Genomic DNA, 17,579 nt, shown 5'->3' with positions numbered 1-17,579 from the left:
ATCNACGCTATATGCACGGAAAAAAGAACATCCTTCAATTTAGTAGTAATAAAAAGGCTAAGATTATAAATGCTGGATATGATCTTAATAATACATGAATAAAAGTTAATATATAAAAGTAAAGATATTATTTCTACTAATACATTTGTAGTTATAGTACAGAAAAAACTCGTAGAATATAGTCATTGTCTTTATACCAATATATCACATATACAAGTGTAACTTCGATAGTACCGTGGCTGTTAAAACTTCGCTAGCCGGACCTCCACCGCAGTCAAGATGCAAACGCAAATAGGTCACGTCATTAAAAGTTTTTACGGCGAAGGTTTTATGCCCGTTTTTACGCCAATGGAGTCTTGTTTTAATATTTCGAAAATTCCAAATATAAACCTTACGACATTTTCTTATATTTTCCAGCTATTATTTTTATTACGCTTAACGAATTTGTGACTCGCCGGCAAAACTCGTCTTATATACTGTATAAGCTACAAATTCGGTAAGTTATATCAAGTTGATAATATTCTGCACCGAATCTCTAAAATGTAAGATATGGAGGGCTCGAATGTAACAATTTTGTTTTACTTGTGCTTTGTTAACTGCGTACTTGGATGCAGTATCTTAAATATGTACTCCATATCTTATAAAAAATTTATCAGTTATGAGAACATTTCTTTAAATGAGTTATAATCGTAAATACCTAATGTATCTTGTTAATCCAGTGAACCTTGCAAGAGACAGGACAATATTATTTCTCTGATTGTTTCAACGAATATTATCATTCATTCGCACTAGAGAGAGTTCGCGGTGCCACGTGTGGTCAAACACAGTGTCGAGTGTAGATTACATCGGTTCCCCACAATTCGTGGCACGTACTAATTTTCCATCAGAGCACTGGAAAGGTGTACCGAGTTTGACCGCTTATTGAACATCATGCTCCCAAACAACCTTGCTCGGTGTGTCGCGGGTGTGTAGTAAGTATCATTTTCATGTCAAAAAACATTAAACCTAACTACCTTTAAAATAATATTTTTTTATTACATATCTCCTAGAAAACTATTCATAGCTTATGATTACTTTTTAAACAAAATATTTTGTAAACATTTCAAATCCTAGTGTGAGAATACGGACGAGGGTCCAGGCCCTCTAATCGTCAGATCAGTTAGACCTGCTCACTTTGTCACTGGATGGCTTGATTTTGAACAGGACCCGAGTGGTAAGATCCTGTGTGGGATTGTGCATAGAGAACGAATACCAGACAAGAAGGACATTAAATATAAAATTAACAATTTAATTACAGAAGACCAAAATAACAAGGACAAATAATATAATATAATAAAACATAAAACATAAGTCTAACCTAAGACTAGGGACATTCCTCTTATAGTAGATAATTTGATTAGAAGTAACAATAATACTAGCAAATAGTATAAATACAAATGTAAAACATGAAAAATACAGGACTTATATCCTATCGCGAGACTAGGATCTATCCTTTCTACGGAGAGAGAGAGTTTTACAATAATCATATTACCTCGTTGTTCATGTTGGGATCCTGTACCTTGTAGATTCTCTTCCTGCAGAATGGAGTTGGGAGGACAGGCTGAACCAGGGATGAGGAGCACTTTGGTATAGCAACCACTTTGAACGAACTCCCCGAGAGTCTGCTAATCAGCCCTTTTATCCCCAATTATTTCATAATATTTTCTTAGGAATTGGTTATGACATTTGAGCAGGTGGAGTGCAAAATTCTACGATACGAGGCGTGGAGGAAGGAAACAAAACATCCTCATTTCTTGTAAAAGTGCTACGTGACAGAGCAGTTTTACAGGATGTACAAATTTATAACCTTATTAGGTTATGTTTTATTACTTATTCCAAATTTTATCGTTTTTAAGCTTTAAAGTAATATTTTTCCCAAGTTTGTCTAAAGTAAAATTATATAAATTGATTTGAGAATCCCTCCGGATTATCACACTAGGTTAAATTATAGACCCGCGATAACAAAATCCTCACAGCGCCCCCAATTTTTACTGCATGGCGATTTTGACGTCAAAACTTGGCAGGTGTCGAATACGTGTCATAAAAACTTTGAGTGTAATTGGCATTTTTCCAGAGTTATTATTTTGCAGATATATATATACGTAGAAAATTATTACGTACACTAGAAAGTGCAGAGGAAGAAGAGTATTAACCATGTTTCTGTCGACTTTTCAAATTCTTTTAAGTTTGCTTATTATATCTCTTCTAGTGATATATTCATTAGGAAAGAAATGGAGTAACAGAACGAAACAACGGGAAAATTATTCGTCTTCCTCTGCATCTGCAGGTAAGAAAATGTTTTAAAATATCGTTAATTTAACAAAGAAGAACTTTATAACAGTCTTTCTTTCGGTAAATTTTTCTTGGTTTTTTGTGCAACATTCACAAATATTAAAACGAGGAAAATGAATTTACCTGCAAACTTTTTATGCTTAAAATTATAATTTCTAATGCTCTGTTAAGAATTAATTTAAATGATTACAACACATCCGAGACAAATCTAAATTAAGAGTATTTTTGTATTATTATTTTTGAAGTGTTACTAACTTCGTTATCCTAGAAATAAAACGTATTATCTTTGATTTATTTATAAAGATAAAGATCTGGTTGGGGCAGTAACTGCATTTATCATTACTTTTTATTTTTGGAGTGTAAAGAAAGTGATTTGTAAGTAAAAAGTTGGTCTTGACGCGGTTGATTAAAACGTTAATATTACGAACGAAAATGGTGGCTATGCCTGTATATGGGCTGTCGTTAAACCAAGGATAATTATATTGGTTCGGTATTTTGCCCCCCTATATTCGCCCCCTCTAACAATGTTGATAATCTCGTTTTATATGAATTTCATGTTGTACGAGTCACTTAGATTTTACAAATACGTGAGCTAGGCTGTAGGGTGGTCGACTGTATATGAGCTGTCCTTAAACCAAAGATAGTTATTTTGCTTCGGGTAGTGGCTTCAGATAGCATCCATGTTGTGTAGGTGATCGGAGTTAATGACAGTTAGGAGTTTTCCGGGGTTATAAAGTTGGTGTTAACTGTTTTTAGGAGATTGCTATTAGTTAGGTCGTCTGCTTTCTCGTTGATGTCGATACCATGGTGGGCGGGAGTCCAGATGAAATGTATGTGCTTGTCGTGGCTGTAGTGATGTGTAGTTTGTTACGGATGCTGTGAAAGATAATAGGAGATTTGTTATTGCAGTTGTTCAAGGTGGAGTAGATAAATTTGGAATCGGTGCAAAGAACGGCATGGGTAGTTCTATCGGTAACATATTTGATGGCTTGCAAGATGGCATAGCCCTACGTGGTGTTATGGTGAATCTAGCAACTAGTTTCTTATGATTCCTGGAAGCGTTTGGAGGCGCCATCTGTTATCATATTTTATTTTAAAAGTTCATACTTTTAGCTGTTATAAAATAGGGATAAGTTAAATTTTAAAAGTGAGGAAAAGTTTTATAAAATTTTTAAATACTAATAACTAGTAAAATCGTCATTAAGCTCGACCCTGCTGGAAATAAACACAACCACTTTTATCTGCCCACCACGTCGACTTAACTACGGAAATATAATAGCATCAATCTACCTCTGTAATACGTTTCTTGTCTAGACTTATATTCAATTTTACGAGTTGTATGACGGCATGTTTTTTGCTAGACTTATTACTTATTACTATATGAAAATAGAATTACCAAACTATACAAACTAAAAAGCTTAACTAAAGATGAAAAAGAATTTATCCTGAGCGAAAACAACGATCGTACACCGAAAATGAAGATACAACTTAAAACCCATAAAGCAGATGAATCCGTCCGTCCTATAGTTGACTTCAGAAATACAACGTTATATAATCTTGNTGTATAAACTGCTGTAATATTTCTTTGACCCCAGAACGATATTTATACTCGCTCCTAACTACTTTGTCATCGTTTACGATCTCTATAGAGTCTCTACAATTTCTCTTCCTCGTAGTTTCTTGGTCCTTGCTACACCCTTCCTTTGTATCCGTCTTGCTCTCAACCCTTGGGTTCTGCCCTGTTGCGCTGGCCTTGTTCCTGCTATGGCGGTTGCTGAGAGAAACCACCCGAACACTTCGTACTATACTGGGCTCAGAATATCTCACATCGATTCCCCTTTTACTCCTCTTTTGTCTTATTCTTGACGATTTCTTTTGGGAAAAATTATCCTTGGGAGGATTAGATGAACAATAATGTACTTCTTTCCCATTAGATAAAATAATTCTTCGATTTTCGCCATCGATTTTTATGTTCTCTTGTTCTAACATATCCCGGCCAATTATTCCCATACAAGGAGCTGGGATCTCTGGCTGCACTATTCGACATGCCTTTGTAAACTTATGTCCTCTGAGTTTAAACACCGGCAGAGCAACACCTAAAGTTCGTACTGTCTTCCCTGGACAAATATCCAATTCCTTCTTTTCCCCTCTTATAACTGACGCTCCCTCTCCTAGTTGGTTCGCCAAGTTCTTTGAAATAACCGTAAATTTTATATCATTATCTACTTTCATTTTCACGGGAACATTGATTACGTATACCAATATGTAGGGATCCTTTCTTATTCGGACAGTAGATACCCTTCCCGTCCAAAACTTACTATTTCTATTTGTAATGCTTTGTTTGGGATAAATTTGATCATCCGGACCTCGCCTCCTATAATGAAAATGCGATTTTCTTTCACCTCTTTCACTAATATTTTCTATCTTCTTTAAAGGCTTATCTCGCCCTATTCTGCTATAACGGAACGGTAATTGTCTGTTATAGTTACGACTACTCCCTGGGTTACGACTACTGGGTCTCGGCCCTATAGGATTTTCAGACTCACCAATAATTCGAACTACGTTACTGCGGGAAGTCAGCAACTCAATCTCCTCTTCTCTAATTGCTACTTGCAGAGCCTCATCAAAAGTTCCAGGATCTTTAGACATGACCCTTTGTCGAATTTTTATGTCTATTCCGTTTAAAAATTGCACTCTAAGCCTCTCATCTAATTCTTTTTCCTTGATCCTTTTTATAATTGCTATTTCTGCATCACTAGCTCCTTCATGCTCGATTTCTACTTCGGCAGCTAAGGACTGTAATCTGACAGCGTAAGCTTGTACATCCTCATCTGGTGCTTGCACACAGGCATAGAATTTTTGCAGCCTATAAGTATATGGAATTCGTTCAAAGCGCTCTATCATCACCTTTTTAAATGTTTCAAAATCTTCTACATCTTTAATTCTCCTGTCTTTTCTAGCAAATTCCCGGGCAATACCAGTTAATTTTAACCTGGTCACAGCCAACATCTGTGACTTGGTCCATGCAGCTATTCTATTTACATCAGCTAACGCATCAAAGAATTCGGTAATACGAATTCCGCTAGTATCCCCGGAGAATACGGGAAGCAATGGAATCATTCCCCCTAAACCTCCTAAGATTATAGGGTTCCCTGCCAAAGGGGCTCCTCTAGAAGGTTCTCCCTCCATTGTCTTACTTTAACCTTATGTTTACTTATAAGTAACTTAAAATTAACCTTAAGGCCTTTGCTTAGATATTATTGCCGATAAGACTACAAATGAGACCTTTGTCCACGTTACACAGGTTTGTCCTTTAATAACAAGTTTGTCCAGCTTAGACAGGTTCGTCTATTTTTGCACAAATCCCACTTCTGACACCAATATGTGAGAATACGGACGAGGGTCCAGGCCCTCTAATCGTCAGATCAGTTAGACCTGCTCACTTTGTCACTGGATGGCTTGATTTTGAACTGGACCCGAGTGGTAAGATCCTGTGTGGGATTGTGCATAGAGAACGAATACCAGACAAGAAGGACATTAAATATAAAATTAACAATTTAATTACAGAAGACCAAAATAACAAGGACAAATAATATAATANGTATTTCTTATTGAAGAATTAAATTTGCATTAATTAACTTTTGATATAATAATAATCTATATTAAAATTTAGAATTCTGAAAATTTTTCCTCAATGGATAGGAAATCCAATGTACTGGCTTTCCCCAATTTTCTCCATGACTAAAATAGGAAAAAGTTACAACAGAGACATTGAAATAATTCATCGATTCGGCGAAAAGGTGAACTCAACTTGTTAATAGAATTGTTGTTTCGATTTAAGTAATGAATTATTTAATTTAATGTGTAGCTGTTTAAAGGGAAAAAAGAAACTTTTCTAAAAAAAATGCAGCAGCAACATTCTTTAGACAAAGAAACACATAATGAAGAGGAACCGAAGATCAAAACAAAACAGCGTGTTATAGATGCATTGTTGGATCTTCATGTCAAACAAGGTTTAATATCCGAAAAAGACGTTATCAGAGATATGGAAGGGACTATTTTTGCGGTAGGCAGAATTTATTAAAGATGTAATCTAAAATAATTATATAATCGTGTACGCATGTATTTCAATGATATTATTTTCGTTATTCTAAAGTAATGCTTTTTCTAAACAATGTATTGAAATATAAGTAATTCCGCAAAGAGTTAACTCGGCGACATAAATTATAATTGAAGTATAACGTAAAACCTATTTTAAAAATAATCATAATTACTTTTTTGTAATTAGAAATTGTATTTAAGATGTTTGTGAAACCATTACATTTCATTCATAAATAATTAGTATAGTAAATAACGTTTGTAATTTCGGATTAATTTATAATTTTTTAACATTACAAAATAACAGCAAAGATATACAATAAATATCAATTCTAAAATATTTCATGTTAGGTATTATTTGTAACAACTGAATATAATGAATTAGTTGAGGTGTTCCGTAAAGTTGCTAAAGATTTTAAAAAGAAAGTAAGTTTAATTTATAAATTCCTTGATTAATTTATAATTTTTTATAATCACAAAATAACAGCAAAGATATACAATAAATATCAATTCTAAAATACTTCATGTTAGGTATTATTTGTAACAATTGACATCGATGAAGAAGATCATGAAAGAATTATGGAATTTTTTGGATTGAAGAAAGAGGATGCACCAGACATGCGATTAATACAGTTAGAAGAAGAAATGACTAAGTTTAAGCCTCCCACATCAGGTCTTAGTGAAGATAATATTCGTAACTTTGTGCAAGGTGTTCTGGATGGAAAAATCAAGGTAGCTTCTTAATATTTTACTGAAGAAATTTTATTACATACATACCCATAGCTTTAAATGTTAATATATTGCTTAAATAATAATAAGTAAATTTATTATATTGAATTATTATAGGTATTTTTTTTAAGTGAAAATTTTAATTTATGCAAGATATTGAATCATTGATATACTATACATAATAACATTAGATGATACAACAAAAAGAAAATTAAATTTATTCTTAAACTACATTTTATTCCTGTTAGCTGGCAGACCATATTTTAATGTGAATCCATGTGATTAGCATGGCTTAATGCCAGTAAAAGTTCATAATATTTCTAAACTTTTAAGAAACTTCAAATTGAAACAAAAACATAAAAATTGGTTCTTTTATCAAGTATATTTTCAGATTTGGTAATGCTACCAAGTCAAAGGAGTTTGATCTGGTATATTTAATCTGTTTATATATTGATTGATTCCTCTTGTAACCTTCATCTTGAAATGCAACAAGAAATGGCAGGTTGAGCAATTCTCAAATCTCTAGATCAAAATTTTTAATTTCATTTAGTAGTAGTATAGAATATCAAAATTGTTGCACAAAATATATAATTTGTAAGGCGACAAAAACAAAACTTTAATTTGTTTTATTCTTGTTGATAGCATGACTATAGTAAATTACAAATTTGCATATGATGTAGTCAATATTTTAATTGTAGCATTATCTATAGTCATATGAATAATTGCCTATAATTTACTCTCAGAGTATCATAATATATGTGGTATTTTTTAAATTCTGCAAAATAATTGTCTTATTTTGAGACATTAAATGGATCTTAACAACAGATTGGATTTACTAAATTTCTTGAGAAAGTTAATGTTTTTTATGGAGCATGTTGGAAAAGTTTAATAAACGTCACAAGATGTGCACAAATCATTTTTTATTTAGCATCAGATTTTTTTCTTAAAATATCTTATTTAAAAGCAATAGCATTTATACTTTTTAAGATATTTTATATCTATAGTTATGTCATTGTTGTTCAAATCTTTACAAATAAAAATATTGTCTCTCTATCACATTGTGATAACTATAACGCTAATTTGGAATTATATACTTTTTTATTTTTCTCTTTTTCTGTCCTTTGAGCACTAATGAGGGCCTAAAAAGGTCCTCATTAGTGCTCATTATATCTATAATGAAGTTATCTGGATGGTGAGGAAGGGGCTCAACACTTGTAGGACAGACAGCCGACGTAAAATTCCCAAGGAATTGTTTCCCAGAGTGATAGGCTGACGTCTTATCACTTTGGTCATTGGTTGTCTATATTTTACTTGAGTGCATTAATTGTTTTTGAAATGAAAAAATTTACAGGAATATAATATACAATAGTGGCCAAAAGTAGAGCTACCCTTGACATATGTTTTAAAAATGCAATCTCTATTTTGTTGACCACCTACTACATAATTAATATTGTGATAGTTGAAAAGAGCACAAAAATAGTCATAATACTCAATTGAATCAAACAGATTTTATTTTAAATCTGATCTTACAAAAGAAAAAATGAAGTTTTATATTTTACATGGTGACAAAAGTAGAGCTACCAAGGAAAGTATTGCAAATTAGTTTGCAATACTTCCCAATACTGTTGTATGAAACAGAATGCAAACATAATCAGTTGGATAAAGAGTAATATATATTAACTGATTTTATAAGAAATGTAACAAAATGCATCAAGGAATACAATTATCAAATGATATCAAATAAAGAAATAGTAGATATGTGTTTGAAGGGAAAAAAGACCTTTACTGAAATTGGTAAAATGTTTAATGTGCATAAAACTGTTGTAACGAAAGTGGTGAAGCATTTTCAAATATATGGAACCATTGTTTCTGTAAAAAAGTTAGGTAGACCACGAGAAACAACAACACAGTGGGATCATTTGCAGCCAACCCATATTTGACCGCTTTACATATTAAATGTGAAGTGGGTAACTCAGAAGCTTAAGGACTGTACGAAGACGTTTGACTAGTTTTGAATTATGTGGGGGACGCTAGCAAAGAAACCACTCATCTCTACAAAAAACAAAAAGCTGAGATTAGAGTTTGCATGTGAATACCTCACTTGGACCAAAAAAAAAATGGTCCAAGGTGTGAATCTAAATTCAATGTCTTCTCTAGTGATGGAATATGATGTCAGAAAATAAGATATGACCCAAAATACACAGTTCCTACAATAAAGCATGGTAGTGGCTGCATAATGGTATGGGAATGTTTCTCTGCATAAGAGAATTAATCCAATTCATAGAATTAATGGAATAATGGATCAAACCGTTTATTGGGATATATTGCAGAATCAAATGCTTCCTCATGCACGTTGTTCAATGCCAAGGGGATGGATCTTCCAACAGGACAACAACCCAAAACAGCAAATTTGGTAAAGCAATGGTTTCAACAGAAAAAGATTAATCTTATGACATGTCTATCCCAATTGCCAGACCTAAACCCCATAGAGAATCTTTAGGATGAAGTTGAGCACCATATACACCAGCAAACATATTCAAATCCAGATGACTTTTGTTCTGCCATCCAAAAAGCATTGTATGAGATTTTCCAATCAGTGCTTGACAACTTAGTTGTCAAGCACTGATTGGAAAATCTCAGTGTGATGTGATGCAGTGATCAGAAGTTCCAGTTATGCCACAAAATATCAATACTAATATTTTGTCTTAAAAATACTGGACAAATCTGCATACTTCCATTGGTAGCTCTACTTTTGTCACCGTGTAAAATATAAAAACTTTCTCGGCAAGGATAAGGTGTTATTTGTATGTTATATAAAAACTTTGTTTTTTCTTTTGTAAATCAGATTCAAAATAAAATCTGTTTGATTCAATTGAGCATTTTGACTCTATTTTTGTGCTCTTTTCAACTATCACAATATTAATTATGTAGTAGATAGTCAACAAAATAGAGGTTGCATTTTTAAAACATATGTCAAGGGTAGCTCTACTTTTACCACTACTGTAGTTGTAGATCAATATCATCATGACCATTTACATATATAATAACACAACACTATTAATAATGTATACACACATTATTAATTACAGTGCAACCTCGCATAATGAGCAAAACAAATTGTAAAAAATTGCCTCACTTAATGAGCAATGTTTCACATAACGAGTGACAAGGAGATGGAAAGTTCCAAATTGTGCGCATGCTCCATCAGTCTGTGTTTAGCACTCATTCTGCTAGCATCTTAGTGTCACTTGTGATCACATATTTTTCCAAACTTGTGTTCACACATATTACTTCTAAACATCAACAACCATAGCCCATTATATAGTAAACATGNTTATATACACACAGGAAAGATATAATTTTAAAAAATTAAAAATGTGTATCTACTGATTTTTAAACATTATTATTATGATTATTATTATGTATTTTTAAAGCACGAAATTCTGGTGGAAAAAGATGGTCGTACCTTACTATTTCTACTTCATATCGAATGCGGTTTCTCTAATAATTATGTAAAAGAGCGAATTTGTATATATATGACTCACTTTTGTGGGTTATTATCAGTTATCAAATTATTTTTTCGAGTATTAATTAATGAATTTTTTTTATAAACACAATTGAAAGTATTCAAAGCAAGTAATGTCTGAAATGATGACCGAAATATTTTGTAATCTGAAATTATTTAAGTCCATAATAACCGAAAATGTAAATATACTTCGTTACATTACGACATGTATCGGATTGTCGTAAGTCAAAACAATTCAAGATGTGTATAGAGTTTTTCTTTCGACTAATGACACAGTTTGTGAACAATTTAACCTTTATTTCGTTCTACGATCGAAGACATTTTGTTCATAGAATTAATCTGATAATATCGAATGTGAGAGAAAATAATTTTTAGTTTCATTGAGGAAGTGAAACTTTGTTTGCAAAGCTGTACACGTATAACACGTATAACCGTGTTAAAACTACAAACAGAATTGTTATAATGAAATATTTATAAATTTTAATAATTTTTTACTTTTGTAATCTTTCTCCATTCACGTCGAATTTTCATTTATGCTGCTATGTACTGTACAGTAAACTCTCGAAATCAGATTATTGATACTTTGTCGTAAATATTACGAAAAACTATATGAACTGCTTGCTGCAAGAAATGTGGTTGTGGGTTATAAATTGGTACCGTGTTTCCCCGAAAATAAGACATCCGCAGAAAGTAAGACCTAGCACAGATTTTGCTGAATTGCGAAATATAAGACCTCCCCCTGAAAGTAAGACCTAGCGAAGTTTTTTTTAGTCGTAACGGTCATCGACAGATGGTTGAAAGTACAGCCACTGATTGGTCAGCAGACAATTACGCCACACGGCATGATTTGCATAAGACTATGGCTTGGGAATCACAGATTTGCATAATGTTATCGCTGGTGATCGCTAATTGGTCGGCTGGGAATCACGCCACATCACATTTGCATAGTGCTACGGTTCAGTAAGCACTAATTGGTCATCGAGCTCGATGTGGACACTATAAAAAGGTTAAGTTGAATGTGTCGCAAGGTGTTCTCTCGAACCTGTTTAGCGTATTGTTCAACAATAAATGTGAATTCGTCTTCATGGAAATATAAGACATCCCCTGAAAATAAGACCTAGTGCATTTTTTAGAGCAAAAATTAATATAAGACACTGTCTTATTTTCGGGGAAACACGGTATGACATGAATATGAAAGAAGCGTGGTATTCGTGCATTTCATATCGTAATTTTACAAGTTTATTATATATTATTTAATTTACTGCAAATGTAAATTATATAGAAAGTAATTTTACATTTTATTTTAACGTATTTTAATATAAGGGTCACGACTCAACTGCCCACGCCATGTCATGGACTCTTTATTTTTTGGGAAAATTCCACGAAATACAAGAGAATGTGTATCTAGAATTGCAAGAAATTTTCGAAAATGATATGAATAGAGATATTACTATTGATGACCTGACGAAAATGACGTACATAGAATGCGTAATTAAGGTAAATTCTTCATTTTTTTAATACATTCAAGGATTAGCCTTATATGTTACAATTTTCAGGAGTCGATGAGAATCTATCCTCCAATTCCTTTTATTGCAAGAAAAAATCCTTCAGAAATGAAAATAGGTAATTTTTTATATTTTGGAATTTATTAACTAAAAATAAGATTTTATATTAGTTATTGACTTGAAGCATCAAATCGTTGTCATTGAAATAGGTAATTACGTGTTACCTGCAAATTCGAGTCTTGTCATAAATATCTATGGTATTCATCACAATCCTTCCGTTTACGAAAATCCCGAAGTGTTCGATCCAGACCGTTTCCTACCCGAAAACTATAAAAATCTTCATCCTTATGCATTTCTGGCATTTTCTGCCGGGCCACGAAATTGTTTCGGTAAGTGATTAGTAAATAAATACAAAAAAAATGATTTTATTAAAATTATTCGAATTTATAGGAGGTAAAGGTGCAATGATTACAACGAAAATGGTTTTGGCAAATGTTCTTCGTAATTTTAAAGTTTACTCTTTAGATCCTCAAGATAAGATCGTTACTTCTGCGGAAGTTATTTTGACTCCAATATCAGGTATAAGAATGTGTGTAGAAAAAAGATGTAAGTCGTAAGATATGAAATAACCTGATCGTTGGGATAGTTTTTATTACAAATATATATAAACATAGGTTCATATCATAAAATCTATACGAGTGCATTTAAAAACTGTATCGAAATAATTCTACGTATTATTGAACTTTACTCCTTAATTGTAAGTCATATTTTTATAAATAAAAAGTATGAGTATAAAATGTATTGTGATTATTTTTATTCAATCTGGATTACAATAATACTAATTTTCACTGTTTATTGCATTTTATTTATTATATCACATTGATAATTTCTGGCATTTAAGTTTACGCAAATTAAACTGTTTCTAACGCTCTGTTGTTCGTATTTATCTGTATTGTATAAAATGAGCCGAACATAGATGATTCAGTAAATGATGTGTTGGATACAAAATATTTGTATTTCATTTTGGTATTTTTCTGATATGCTACAGAATGAAAATTACGCGAATCCACATTTAATAAAAGTATTTAAAATATTTGAATAATTAATATATAACTCTTATTAACAGAAATACTATGATTATATGGCAGATCGTTCGAAAAAGCCTACTCGCCTTTCATATGAAATGTATACAATTGCCGAAGAAAAAGTCCGAAATTTTAACACGATATTATATATTATAGGAGAAAAAATTGTATTCCGTAAATGAAATACAAGTTTTAGCACAGAATTACGAGTACAAAATTCAAAAGTATAAATAGATGTGATGTTCTCTACTAGAAACCTATAAGCCATAGTGAAAACAAAAATGAAAACACTAAAGTAAAATTTAAAGCAGCAAACTTGCTTTGTTTTCAAATTGTTTATACGGATTTACGAAGTGAAATTTCTTGATTAGAATAAAAATACTGTCTGCAAAAAAATGTAAAAAATGTACTTATTATCTTTATCTTTGCTTAAGTTAGGCGTTTAAGTCTTTTAGGATTTTTTTCCCTTCTGTTCTAGGATTTGCCATTATTTCCTCGATTAATGAACGTTAAAGTAGATAAATTTCATAAAGTAGCACCTGTGTACGGATATCGACCACTTACGTCAAGCTTCCTGAACATCAATTACAATTTGCGCATTGCCTGAACACACCTGAACTTCAACAAGTAACGCCGAGTTTTATATGAGGCCATGCTCGATGACCATATTGCTAGTATGATAAGAGCATTGCTGCAGAAATGGCGTTGGAGCTTTTGAGCATCCACTGTGTTCATCATAGAAATCTTTTCTGTGATTTGGGTTTTTTCGGGAACTAAAACAGACTTTACGTGGTTGATGAATTCCGTTGATATATGTCAGTCTTGCTTGCAGTAGAACTCTCCAGGCCAGTGGTGGCAAACCGATGGCCCAGGGTCAGACACGGACCCACTCTGCCTTATTAAATTAACCACGTGTTAATTTTAATAAACTTATTTTTTATATCATAAAAAAGAGAACAGACAAACAAAAATATTTAAAAAATTACAAGTAATATATATATCTAATGTCGAATTTATAATAGAAACCAGTTAAAAGGCGCAATCAGGTATCGAGGCACGTGCTCGGTGTCATTCCATGGTAAAATAATAAATTAATAAATTCNATAATAAAAAAAAACAGTCAAGAGGCCCAATGCAGGTAACTGGGAATGCGCTCGGTGTCATTCCATGGTAAAATAAAAAATTAATAAATTCCTATTACAAATAAAAATAACAATATACTAAATTATTGTGAGGTAATTTCATATATCAAAATATGGTCTTAATATTGATTTTATTCAAGTTACGTAAGAATTGTTGTTAGTAGCTCAGTGAAAAACTCTTCTGTTACCGGTTTTCAAAGGCAAGCCGACTTTCTCGTGATCTTTTCAACTCTGAATGGCCGATGTCGTCTGTGGATATCGCTAGAGATGGCCGAAAAACTCAGTCGTCGTCAGTCCATCCGATCAAGAAAATCATAACCGATCCCTTCCGGAATATCGTCAACACGAGAAAACTAATCCTTCGGAATAATCATGATGATTGCCTATTTGGTCACCTTTTCTTCTGATATCAATCGACGTTGTGTCAGTGACCGCTAGTGGATACTATTTCCGAACAAATCACCAAGTGAACTGCTGTATCAATCAACGAGAGCTCCATCAGGATAAATTCTTCCATCATCAGGTATTTATTCAACTCGCGATCGTTATGTGAACTCTCTCTCTCGCGCGACAAAAATTAGAATCTTTGCATCTTCTCTAATTTGTTTGTGATTAAATTCGTATTAACGAGAACAAGAGACCAGCCAATTAAATCCATATCATTATTAATAAGATTAATACCATAATTATTACAGGTATCAATAAAATAACGTATCCAGTCTATAGACTTTTTATTAAGTACACTCGACCCCCCTAAAACACGGTAGATACGTTCCGTTTTTTATGAAATTCATGTTGAACGAATCCTTAAATACATGAGCCAATCACAGCCCGGCACGTATGAAGTTTACGAACTACGGCGGTTTAAAATATTTTCTTCCAAAAAATTAATTGATTCTTGACTAATTTGACTCAACATTTCCAAAATACATATAATTTTTTGTGAATAATTCATATAAACTATGCTATACAAAAAATTATAGTATTACTTACCGACTTTGCACCGTTCGACGACGCCATTGTTAATTAAGCTTGTTATCGTCGCGGAGTAGCGCAGCAAACGGCGGGCGCCTTTTCTGATAAGTTATTTTTCTGCTAAAAATTCGATGAACTTTAGAGACATCATTAATAGAGATAATTTTTATGGCCTTTGAATAAGAAATGTTTTTTCACAAAAAATGTATAATATTACAGTACTGTATTAGACTTACAGTACCTAATTTATATACTGTACACACAATGGTAAATTGAACTTACTTGCCTAATCTCTTTGTAGCGTGGCACTGCACTATAAGAGGAAAGAGGGTTTTATTTTCATAAAATTTAAATGAAGCTATCCTTCCTCTTATAGGGAGAGAGCCGTGTGTAAAAATCTTTAATGGAATTTTATTTACATTCTATCCTGCTACTTTGAGGTGTAATAAATATACAGCTTTTGGGAAAAACTTATAAACCAACCTTTATTATTATTACTTTCATATATACAATGATTTCTTATTTCAGTTTCCCAACAAACCAGTCACTAAACATGCAAAAATTCGAAATACTATACAGAAATTTGAACACCAGAGTTGATAAATTACCCAACTTCACTGCTTGTAACCGGCGTTCTTCTTCTCCAATACAGAGGACTTTACAAACGTTTTCGAACCTAATGTGCTTCTTTTTCAAGCACTATGAAATTCCCTATATGAATTCGAATTTCCAGTCAAGATTTAACCGTTGTTTTGAAAAATCTTTCTGGAACGTTGTCACGTGTGACCGATGGCGTCATTGTAGACTTGCGCATTATCCGTATGTTGTTACTTTAGAGTTATATTACGGAAGGCTTCCCATGCTGTTGATATCTTCATTTCTTGTTTGAAGTGAATGCAGTGCTTATTCCTGAGGGTGTTAAGGCAAATGTATAAGGCCTCTAGCCATCTGGGGTGTTGTGTGCTGAACGTGGTGTGAATAATTCTGGCTAGAGGGAATAGCGGCTCTGTTTCTGGGACAGAATAATATACCGCTAAGGCGGTGTTGTTCCTATGATGTTGGGTGTTCGCTTTGTGTTACTTGATTCTAGTTACTAAGTTGCGTTTAGTGACCCGATATAGATCATTTCGCTGTTGTCTCTATGATCGATTATGGGCACAGAGTATACTCCCGGAAGTCTGTTGCTGTCTGGAGTATCTTTTCCGTTTCTAAGCCAATCGAATATTGTGGCGCACCTCATAAATGCCAAGCGGACATTCTTTTTCTTGGCTATATGGTTGTATATGGCGTTAAGTGCCGGGTTGTACGTGATTGGTATGTACTTAACCAGGGAATCATTGGAATGAAAGGTGTTGTTGGATTGTTGTTGGAGTACCTTGTTGTTTATCTTGCATAAGATGTTGTGATAGCCATGTTGTTTAGCTATTTGCTCTATGCGTCGCATTTCAGAATTGAAAGCTGATTGTGAGAAGAAATGTGAATATGCTCTTTTGATTACGGTGTTGAATGCTGCCATCTTATACTGTGGTGGGTCACATGATGTTGCAGGTATATACAAAGGTTGAGCGGTTGGTTTATGATACATTTCTGTATTGATGGATGATCTCGCTATTTTAATGTTAATTTAATTAACCCCTTAAGGACATTGACATTTTTTATATTAATTTAATTAAACGTAAAAAATACTTAACGCATTTCTTTCGTTTCTTTTCAGTTTTAATTTTGAAGAAAAAGCCTCAAATTTTATTTTCCTTTGACACTGATGAGTCATTGTTTACACAGCTGGCAGTGTTGCCGCAATAAAATTTCAAAACGTACTGAAGCGCCTTCAAAAAATGTACTATTTTCCTTCAAAATGTACTAGTTCTATGAATGCTTTGTTTACGTGCCTATATATATATAAATATATAGGCACGTAATTTATATATATATATATAGTGAGAATGCGGACGCTATTTTTTATTTTCACACTAACTGCGTAGTTAGCGAGGGTGACTTTCGTCGTCCGAAGGTCATCGACGAGGGACCACGATGTCACGTGACCCCCATACGTCCGAGCGACCGGACGATAAAAATGACCAAATAAGGAACGATTATATGATATTTATGAAAACTTCCTTTTAACTACTTTTACAACTGTATTTGTTATTCTCTTTACTGTCAATCGTCAGCTGCTATTGGTATATAA

General features: G+C 33.0%; 1 protein-coding gene across 1 annotated transcript; it reads left to right on the top strand.

The window, feature by feature from the left end:
• Window positions 1-6,008: 6,008 nt before the first annotated feature.
• Window positions 6,009-12,914, top strand: LOC111612499 (cytochrome P450 4C1-like). Its single transcript, XM_023353730.1, has 6 exons — window positions 6,009-6,131; window positions 6,200-6,397; window positions 12,008-12,181; window positions 12,241-12,307; window positions 12,399-12,578; window positions 12,640-12,914. Exons 1-6 carry the CDS (start codon window positions 6,042-6,044, stop codon window positions 12,804-12,806), a joined length of 876 nt encoding a protein of 291 aa, XP_023209498.1. The 5' UTR covers window positions 6,009-6,041; the 3' UTR covers window positions 12,807-12,914.
• The last annotated feature ends 4,665 nt before the right edge of the window (window positions 12,915-17,579 follow it).

The sequence above is a fragment of the Centruroides sculpturatus genome, unplaced genomic scaffold, assembly GCF_000671375.1.
Source record: "Centruroides sculpturatus isolate CEXI.00-Female unplaced genomic scaffold, Cexi_2.0 scaffold1769, whole genome shotgun sequence".
Lineage (NCBI taxonomy): Eukaryota > Metazoa > Arthropoda > Arachnida > Scorpiones > Buthidae > Centruroides > Centruroides sculpturatus.
This window is presented reverse-complemented; position numbering and strand designations above follow the sequence as displayed.